General features: G+C 44.8%; 1 protein-coding gene across 1 annotated transcript in view; it reads right to left on the bottom strand.

The window, feature by feature from the left end:
* Positions 1-10,000, bottom strand: part of LOC128443888 (C-Jun-amino-terminal kinase-interacting protein 1) — a 15,531-nt gene that overhangs the window by 996 nt on the left and 4,535 nt on the right. Inside the window, exons 3-12 of the mRNA XM_053426094.1 lie at positions 7,941-8,669; positions 7,076-7,654; positions 6,246-6,482; positions 6,072-6,147; positions 5,805-5,971; positions 5,596-5,699; positions 4,590-4,700; positions 4,266-4,336; positions 4,005-4,103; positions 1-2,766 (exon numbers count right to left, since the gene is read on the bottom strand). The exon at positions 1-2,766 is cut by the window's left edge and continues 996 nt beyond it. Coding sequence (XP_053282069.1) covers positions 2,694-2,766; positions 4,005-4,103; positions 4,266-4,336; positions 4,590-4,700; positions 5,596-5,699; positions 5,805-5,971; positions 6,072-6,147; positions 6,246-6,482; positions 7,076-7,654; positions 7,941-8,669 — 2,246 coding nt within the window. The 3' untranslated portion in view covers positions 1-2,693. The remainder of the gene's footprint in view (positions 2,767-4,004; positions 4,104-4,265; positions 4,337-4,589; positions 4,701-5,595; positions 5,700-5,804; positions 5,972-6,071; positions 6,148-6,245; positions 6,483-7,075; positions 7,655-7,940; positions 8,670-10,000) is intronic.

Below are 10,000 nucleotides of genomic sequence, written 5' to 3'. Positions count from 1 at the left end.
CTTCTTATATCCAACAAAACCAAAAATAATTACTTTATTGTCATATAATTACAACTTCTCCATAAAATTAAGACTTTAATTTGGAAATCTAAAAATTTGATATGCCAATAAAACTTGAACTTTGTCGTAAATGTGAAATTGATCAATTCTATACATTTGTAGATCAGAGGAAAATAGCTGCAGTGTGAATCTATAGCAGCACATCGACCTCTGCAGTTTATCATTAAATATTCCATGGCAGCCATCTTAGATGTACCAACTCATATCCTGTTACAAGACGACTCGTGTGAATGCGATGATCCGTGGTACGTGTTTCGATTGGAGACGTATCTGAAGGTCATTATACGAATGTACCGACGACGTCATCTTCACCAAATCAACAAAAACTAAAAAGGCACTGATTCTTTTTTTTTTTTTTTTTAAACACAAAACATTTCAGGCTTCGTTTCTTTCGACTCTACATTGAGTTCAGCTGCTCAGACACCACGTGGTTGGACTGTGTGTGTGGATTCTCTGTCAGTGGCAGGAAGTTAAGAAGTTAAAATCTTGGCTCTTAAAGTTACACTAAATTAGTTTGGCCACTTGGGGGCAGCAGAACAACCTGACAACAAAACGTTTTAAGATTAGCATCACTTGAGTCAAATTCAGATACTTCAATAAATACTTATATTCAGTTTCTTCTGTAGCTCTGGCCTCCAACAACTCCTGAGGTGGCAGGTTCATATAAAGTTTTTGGCGGGAAATAGTTGCATGCTGATGTCGCTACAAATAAAGGCGGTAAAAGCGTAATGTGGTTGTTGGAAAAACCAGAACTCATCGATGAGATGAAACACTGAGGTTCTCTGCAGTGTTCAGCGAGTTCGTCACTTTCAGACAAGCACTGAACTCATGAAGGTTTACGAGGAGCGTCGTCCATGTTGTCCAGAAGATTCTCCACGAGCAGGTGAGCGAGTTGACGAGGTTTCTAACTCGTGACGCACGTGAAACTGGACGAACACAAACATCTCAGTATGAAGAAAGAGGAGCCGTACACGTAGAAGATGAAGACGTCCACTTGGAAACACGAGGACATTCCAGATCTTTTGTTGATGAGGGCCGACACCGGTGTGGATGAGCTGTAAACAACAACACTGATCTTTCCACAGCAGAGTTTATACGTCATGTCCCGCCTCCTGCTGCTCTACAGGCTCCACCCCTGCTGCTCTACAGGCTCCTCCCCTTGCCTGGATGTTCCCCACATGTTCCTGTTGGTGTGAACGAGTCGGACCCCACAACCGGAGTTTATGTCCATTTGATCCACTTCGGAGAAAACGTCGATGTAGCTTGAGCTAATCTTCTGACGGCTGTTGGAACTCAAACTGTGGCTGAGCTTTCGAAAACAAAGCGCAGTGTTTCTTTTTAAACGTCTAGTGAGAAGTACAAACTCCCACATTGACTCGACCGTTGAGCAGGCAATGCAAAAGAAGTCAAAGCTAAAAGAATCTGTTCTGTTGGAGTGCACAGCTTCGTGTGGCCCCTGTTTTTACACAGTTAAAGGAACAGTAGTGAAAACCTGCATAATGGATTTGTGGATGAAACCACGCTGGGAAGAAAAAGGAATGTGAAGGAGCAAGAAGAGAAATGAGGCACCTCAACGCCAATCTGCTCCAACAGTAGATTGTCAAGTCTGGGGATTTATAAGACACAGAATTATATATTTTTATGTTATTTGGAAACATCAATCTGTCCTTGTCTGTGCAAACACTTAAGCAGGTCCATTTGTGTATTTCTATATATTTCTATATATATATCCTCTGAAAGCATTGTCTTTGAAACTACAGGGGGCGTCGTTGTAGACAGAGAGATTCTTCTTTCCCGCTGCTTCAAGAATGAAGCTGATTTAATGACAGAAGATTTACCAACTTTTACATATTTAGAAATTAAAGCATAAGCTATGTCTCGACTCATGGACCACTTCCTTCAGGGGACACGGTCTTCATTAACTGTTCTGTTGAGTGCATCAGCCGTGTCAGTGCCTGCCGGCGCCATTACCTCTTTAAAAAACAGTTAACCAAAGCGCAATGAATCCTGGGAAAGGTTTTCGCTCAGGAAGGCTCCAGCTGTTTGTTTGTCTCGGATGAAAGGACTGAATTATCAGAACCTTCCAGATGTGACAGACTAGTCAATCAGATGTTGAACAATTTGGAAATTTGGTTAAAACTTTGGTAGGCGACCTGCTGATTGATGCAGAATCATAGAGGAACAAAGTAAATTATGATAAACTGTTCAAATTCATAAGTCGCTTTTTCGGGGGGGGGGGGGATTTTTGGTTTACGCACTGGGTCCACTTTCAGAGACTATACACTGTAAACCTTCTGTCTTTAAATTGACTCCGTACTCCCTACGTAGTTTACCTACCGATACTTATGTGTAGTTACGTATAAGTAATCTTACTCTATAAAATATATCGATATCAGATATTTGTTTGGGTTATGTTACATTTGTTAGGGACATCTCGTGTGATCCTATCCATCCATAGAGGTGTTCATTTTGAGACATGGTCAAAGGGAGGAAATGCTCGCTGTGTCACAGCTGAGAAAAAAAATTCACCATGCAAGTTCTCTGATGAAGATATATCAGCGTCCAGTCTGTGGTGTAAGACCAGGCTTACATGCACATAGTGAGTATTCAGTACAAAGGATGGAGGAGAGGTGCTATTCGATGAAGATGTCTTCAGTGGGACAGGAGTATCCGATGTGCTCCTTGTAATACTGCTGGAACGCCCTCCTGTGGAGAGAAGCAGGAAGGTCAGTGACCAGAGCTGTGTTTTGTCCTGGGGTCTAGTTGGTCTGACCAGAAAATGAATGAACTGACTGTAGATCAGGTTCAGGCAGGTTTTCAGTCGGTGACTTTAAGGAAACATCCATATTACTAGGTTATCGTCTGAAAATGATGTTTTCAAACTAAATCAGTTTTGTCCACATGAGCGTTTGGGTTCAGTTTGAATCCCAGACCAAACTAACACACATGATAACATATATCACATGACCACTCCTGTCCTGACTGTTAAAGACCCAATCAGCAAGAAGTTGTGATGCGTTTTCAGACAGGAACGTGGTTGTGTGGATAAAGCCTGAAGGCCAATGTATGCTTCTCCGTTTCGACGGACACGGACAGATAGGACCGCCTTCTTTGCCGTGGAACGCCTTCTTCAGGCTCCACGGAGAGCTCTTCGTGCAGCTCTGATTTTTCTAACTACACGCCGGCATAGCAGAGAGTCTACGGATAGCCCTTGGCTGTGATTGGTCCGCTAACGTCCGCTAACGACATTTCCGGACCTCAAACTTCCTGTTTCTTTCGCTGTAGCAAAATAAACCCAAAACACAACTACGACTCTAGGATTAATGTGACAATTGTGTTAAGCCAACGGAGTTGTAACGCCCTGTCATAACGGCGCTAGCAGGCTAGCCACCATGCTAACTGGGGTGGTAACAAAGCAAAAACCCGCTGTCACGACTTTAATTCCACGGCTATCATGACACTGTTTCTCAAACACCGTCAGGTTAGAAGCAAACTATTGTTAGTAGTTAGTATTGGGTGTCCCTGCTGACTGTGTGTGGAAGCTGGGGGGGGAAGCTAGCTGCCTCCGTGTAGCTTCAAGCTGTTGACCGGGGAACCGCTGCGCTAAGAAACGATAACATAAGCATTATAACCCGCTGGGTGTCACTTTATTTTTGCAAAAACTGTCGTTCACTGTGTGTGAGGAGCCGGGAGGACGTAAATAAACCAGCGTGGACTTCTTCTATATACCTCATGAGGTAGGCTTCTCTAAGCGCATCTTCCGTTGCGCCAACTACTGTTCTGGCGGTGAATTGTTTTCAGCACAAACCGCTCATAGAACCATAAATGAAAAAGAGTCCGTCCGATCCGTCCTTCCGTCCGCGCGTAACGGACTCGGAGAAGCATACATTAGCCTTGAGTCTGACAGTCTGAGATCAGGATAGAACAGAATCAGGAAGTCTTACCCCACAGACTCGGCCAGAGGATGTAATGTTGTATCTGACATCATCACGTGACAAGCGAAGCGATGTTGGTCGGGATGTTTGGTGATGAGACCAAAATACCTGCAACACAATAATCAGCATCAGGTTTATTTAGTTTTCATTGAGTCAAACCTGCCTTAACATAGCTGTTTTTTAGAAACCCTTTAGACTTTAACACACTGGGGGAAAAAGAAGAGAATAATTTCTTGGATCAAATTCAGTCTCGGGTGTCGTGTGACTCACTTGCTGTGTTTTGGATGACAACCACAGAACGAGATGTTCTTCAACTGGAAAAAGTGGAAACACTGGTCCCCCTGAAAGAGACGGAGAGACTATATTAGTATGAATGATTCAACTAAACCTGAACAAAGACTTTGTTAGTTACTGCTCAGTGCAACCGCAGAGCGCTCAAAACCCAACTACTGGATCAGCTGGGTTGAAAAGGTGTTATACATAGAATGGAAGGAAGGAAGGAAGGAAGGAAGGAAGGAAGGAAGGAAGGAAGGAAGGAAGGAAGGAAGGAAGGAAGGAAGGAAGGAAGGAAGGAAGGAAGGAAGGAAGACGTACCCTGTGAGCAGAGTGACACTGGTCCTGGACATTGATCTTCACCCCCTTCAGACTGACCTCCAGCACACAGGCCGAGGGAGGCTGACCTGCTAACCGCCTGTTACATGCAACCTGGGAACACAAATAATGAATCAATAATCAATAAGTGAACTTCAGAGTGGTTTATTTATGTAGAGGAGGAGGTCGTCTGAGGTAAAGGTTTGTGTCAGAGTCCAAACCTGCTGCAGAGTGAGAAGTAAACATGAAGCTAAAGGAGCCAGATCTGTGTTGTAATGTTCTTAACAAGGATTTGGACCAAGAGAAGGATTTTAAAGAAACACGCTTATATAACAGGAGGTTAATTAACGGGTCACAGGACATTTCTACTGGTGATAATCAACACGGTTCACATTTGTCGCACGGTTTATCTCCATCAAACTAAAACCCTAAAGGAGTGTCGGGTATTTCACAACACAACAAATCACCTATCACACAATCTGCATAGTCAGACACCAGAGGAGGAGCAGCGTCGTCACGTCTCTACACAGACAAGCAGAAACCTCCCAGGTTGTTTTAGTGCTCAAAAAAGAGAGATGAAGAGTCATCAGGTCGAGTTACTAACAAGTGATTTTTGGATATTCGCTGCTCAGGCGTAATGAATGAATACATTTTTAGTAACTCCCAGGATTTTCATTTTATAACAACTGTGGTTAAAATAAATAAACTCTGGAGAAAGTATAATTTTTTTAGACTGTTCTCTACAGTTAGAGATTTGCTTACTAGAGATATGAAAGATTTTAGTGGAAATGTGGAAAACAAGCCTTTTCACCAGGGTCTTATTACTAATTATTTATTAAATTAAGCCCTGAATCAATTCCAAAATGTTAGGACAATGTTAGAAGGCTGATTTGTGGTTTGTTAATGTTTAACAGGAGGTCCACATCCTCACCACCTCATTTCCCCTCATTGAATATTGTCGTCTCAGTGTTTGTTGTGGTGCTGTTGTGCAGTATCTGTATTAACGTACCTTCTGCATCGCGGCACACATCACGTCCCGGCCTTTGTGGACCGGGACCTGAACCGAACCCAGGAATCGCACCTGGAACTTCTCTACCCAACCGTCTTTCTGTACTGTGAGATGGACGAAGAACAAAGAAAGATCTTTAACTATCGATGAAGATGATGAGGATGATGATGATGATGATGTGTTTTATAGCTCAGTTATTTGCAGTGTACCTTGGTTAATATCTTTGTCCAACTTGACGACGTAGAAAGCCGGGAAGATGCCGGTAGTTCCGGTCCTCATGTTGTAACCCTGACACCACAGGTCCTCGCACTGCTTCAGCAACAACACCGGGTCGTCCGTCTCCAGATGAAGCTCATCCGCATGACGGGGGACAAACCTGGACCCGGGGTGGGGCACAACAGGACAACATATCTCAGTTTGGTGTGTTGGATTAGGACATGTCATCATCAGCCTGTGTTTGTTGATGTGTGTTTAACCTGTAGACGGCGCGGTGGCTCTGCGGTCGCTCCACTCCGTCCAGAACACAGGAGAAGACACCAAAACACCCGGCGCCTGAACACACAACCGGACATTAAACTCACAGCTATTTAAAGATGAACATTTATAGAACGATGAAGGTGAAAACTCAGCTGAATTGAATTCCAACTCACCAGTGGCGCTGTAGTGGCTGTTGTTGGCAAACAAGTTGAGGAACTTCCTGCTGCTGGGAGCTCCGCCTCTTCCTCCGAGAGGCTCCTCCTCCCCTGACGCTGTGGTCGACGTTACCTTGGACTGTCTGCTGATCTTTGTTACCACGTCCTTCCTCCTCTTCACCTCCTCCTCTCTCCTCCTCTTCACGTCCTCTTCCCACCTCTTCTTCTTCGCCTCCTCCTCTTCCTTTCTTCTCTCTGGAAACAAGGGAAGTTTAAACTGACGGCATCACAACAACCAAGAAACTCTGCACACACATTGTGTAGGTTTGACTTTCACTTGAGTCTCTGCTGAAGTTACAACTGCAAATTCTACACAACAAAACAGCCCCCCCCCCCTCTTGTAAAGAGTGTGGTTGACGATATCAGTGTATTCTGGACAGTGGTGTGCCTCAGGGTTTCGTCTTGGGTCCTCTACTCTTTTCTCTTTTTATGCTTCAGTGGATTTTTAACATGATACAGAGGCGTGATGCGTATATCTGTTGATAATCAGATGATGCAGAGCTCAGATTAACTTGATATTAGAACTCACAAGCTTTTAGCTTTATTAAACTACCACCATCGGTACGAAATGTCAGGTTTGTACAAATCTCTTATAATTTAACAAACAGATCACCAAAGGGATTACAACTTAAAATTATTGAACTTTCTCAATCATCAGGACAAAGCTTGTTGTTTTTTATCCGCTGATGGCAGATTTTATTATTTTCCTTTAAAACTTTCGGCCACTGTTTAACTGCATTCTGAGGGGAAAATGCTCAGACATGTTTAAAAAGAAACTTCATCATTACCTTGGTTTCTTGCTTCCTCGCTCCTCTTCCTCTCCTCCTCATAATCTGTGTCTTCGTCCTCATTGGCTGACTGATAGACCGTCTCTGTGTCGCTGTCGTCGTTGTGCTCGTTGTTTCCGTGCAAACAGTCCTGGAGGCGGACGAGCTCCAGCCGAGCGTGTTCGTCCACCACCAGCGTGTATTTCACTGAGTCATAATTCAACGCTGCTGCAGTCCCGCTCTTTGTCAGAGTCCGAGCAGCCACAGCATCTCCCTGAGTGACAGCTGAGTGCCGGTTACCTCGTCCCCCCCCTGCATCCACCTCTGACATGGTGCAGTCCATCTCAGTTATTTCATCCCCCGCAGGGAAGAGGGACGGACGGTTCTGGACGTTCCGGAAGGGAGTCAGGTCTCCCTCCCCGTCCTCCTCTCTGATGTCAGAGTTGGTTCGGTGGGATAAAGACGGATGCAGGGGCCCTGGGGGGGGCCCTGGTGGGGGCCCCTCTGTGTCGGAGCTGAGGGACATCCTGTTTGACCCCCCCTCACTGCTGGACCGGGACATGGCCCGGGGGTTATCCTGGGTCCCGTCATGGCTTTGGCCTAGGAACACAAAATATGGACTAACAGAGTAACTTGGAAATGAAAAGTATTTCTGAACGAAATCACATGTATGTTATATATAAACCTTATAGATATGTCATCATATAGCTTGATATGAAAAACTAAATATTTTGCAGCACTAAACTGGTAAGTAATAATAATAATAATGTTTAGGATACAGGTTGACAAAACACTTTAATCATAGACCCAGTTGGTCTTTGGGGAGAATCATGGATAAATATATAAAAAGGTAAATAAATAAAGTGATAACCTGTGGTTTCAGTACCTTGCTCCTGGGTGTTGTCCTGGGTCTTGTCCTGGGTCTTCTCCCGGGTCTTGACCTGGGTCTTGTCCTGGGTCTTGTCCCGGGTCTTGACCTGGGTCTTGACCTGGGTCTTGTCCTGGGTCTTGTCCTGGGTCCTCGGTGCTACAGGTGTGCGTGGGACCACCATGGCCGGCAGGTAAACCTCCTGGTTCGACAGCAGGTTATTTGGTTTCAGTCCCCCTCCTCCTCGGTTCCCCACTTTAGAACCTGCTCTCCCTTTCCCCTCGGCCCCCCGGCTCTTCAGTCCGTTTGTTTCTCTGGGCCTCTGATGTACATTCCTCTCCTTCTCCTTGGCCTTGGCCTCCGCACACAGCCTCCCTGGTCTCCTCTCCTCCCTCCCTGCGGTCACTCCATCCTTCCCCTTGACGTCCCCCAGGCTCCTGTCTCTCATCGCTGCTGCTCCTCTTCCTCCTCCTCCTCCTCCTCTCCCTCCTCCTCTCCCTCCTCCTGCTGCTGTAGCTGCTCCTCTCCTCTGACTCCTCGTGGTGATGGAGGCCTGTGTGTGCATGGCCCCCGTCCCCTGTTTGTCCCTCAGACGAGTGCGAGCGTCCGAGGAGGCGTTGGCGGCCGCCTGAGTGTTGGTCCGGCTTTTGGCCTCATTGGCTGTGGGAGGTTTCGGGGCAGGGCGACGTGTGTTGAGCCGGACTTTGTCCTCTGCTTTTGGTTTAACATCCGGTGGTGCTAGATCCCCTGGACACACACACACACACACACACACACACACACATACACACACACACACACACACACACACACACACACAGTATCAGATTATGCATTAGGCAACCAGATATATACAGAGGGATTATATGAAAACAGCCTGTAAGCAGTTTATGCTGTATAAGAGTTTCAGGAACAGAAGAAAAAGAACGTTTGGACTTTATTCAAATCAGATTTTATTTCACACAAATGTTTCATGGGTCATAATCTTCAACATATAACATCTTGGTTCTGTTTCCTCAGTACCTTCCATCCCATGAGTCAGCATTTTCAACAGAAGGACTAGAATCAAGGAAAGTAAATATCCTCAGAAACCTCTTACACATTCTCCTTGTTTTCTCTGTTTGTCGTAATATGTAACTGTACTATATAAATAAAGGTATTATTATTACAGTTAGCACATATCCAATATAGTTTGCAACGTGATGAGCTAATTCTAAACGCTAAAAACATCACAACAGATTTTAATAGAAATAAAAATGAATTTCAAGTTGATATTCAGCAGCCCCCTCTCGACACGTGGACGTTTGTGTCTGACGGAGTCGATGGTTCCGTGAAGACAGAGACGCAGGACGGAGGGACAGAGACACCGCTGGAGGTCGAGCGGCTCCTGCTTCAGGCCTGGATCAAGTTTCCCAGACGTGATGCTGCTGTTTTCTCCATCACTTATCGTCGGTGCCTCTGGGTTTCGGAGGCTGAAGACGGACAGAAGATGTGTTAAGATTCACCACTGATGCTAAAATATCTTTAAATTTCATATGGACATGGGGTAATTCATCATAAGTAAATATTCTATCTTACAACATATAACATCATATTCTGAAGTATCTTTCAATAAAGCTTTTGACGACATATTTCACTGAGTAATAATGGTCAATTAATAATGAATAACACATTTTTATTATTTTTGACATCTTTAGTTTCAGTTGGCTCACCTTCCATCGTAGCTCTGCTGGTTCCTCAGCGTCAGATCAACTCACTGTGACGTCATCTGTTTGTTTGTGAGCTGCTGTACCAGAAGTGACCATTTATGGAGTCCTAGGGGGTGGAGCCTGACTGAGAGCTCAACATGCCCCCCCAACACCTGTGTTCTGCACCCATTGGACGGTACTAGCCATCAATCCCACTGTGGTATCCACCCCCAACACCCAGTGCTTTATGGTCTTTTTGATTCTAAATTATGATAATTTACGAAATGAGCATCGGCTGTTTAAAGAAGACTTGAAACTAGAGACTGAGACAGAAACTCCTTAATGTTTACTGATGTTATAAAGTGAGAAGAAAGCTGTGTCTTAATTTGG

The sequence above is a fragment of the Pleuronectes platessa genome, chromosome 7, assembly GCF_947347685.1.
Source record: "Pleuronectes platessa chromosome 7, fPlePla1.1, whole genome shotgun sequence".
Lineage (NCBI taxonomy): Eukaryota > Metazoa > Chordata > Actinopteri > Pleuronectiformes > Pleuronectidae > Pleuronectes > Pleuronectes platessa.
The sequence above is the reverse complement of the archived record's forward strand: the minus strand, read 5'-3'. Positions and strand labels throughout refer to the sequence as shown.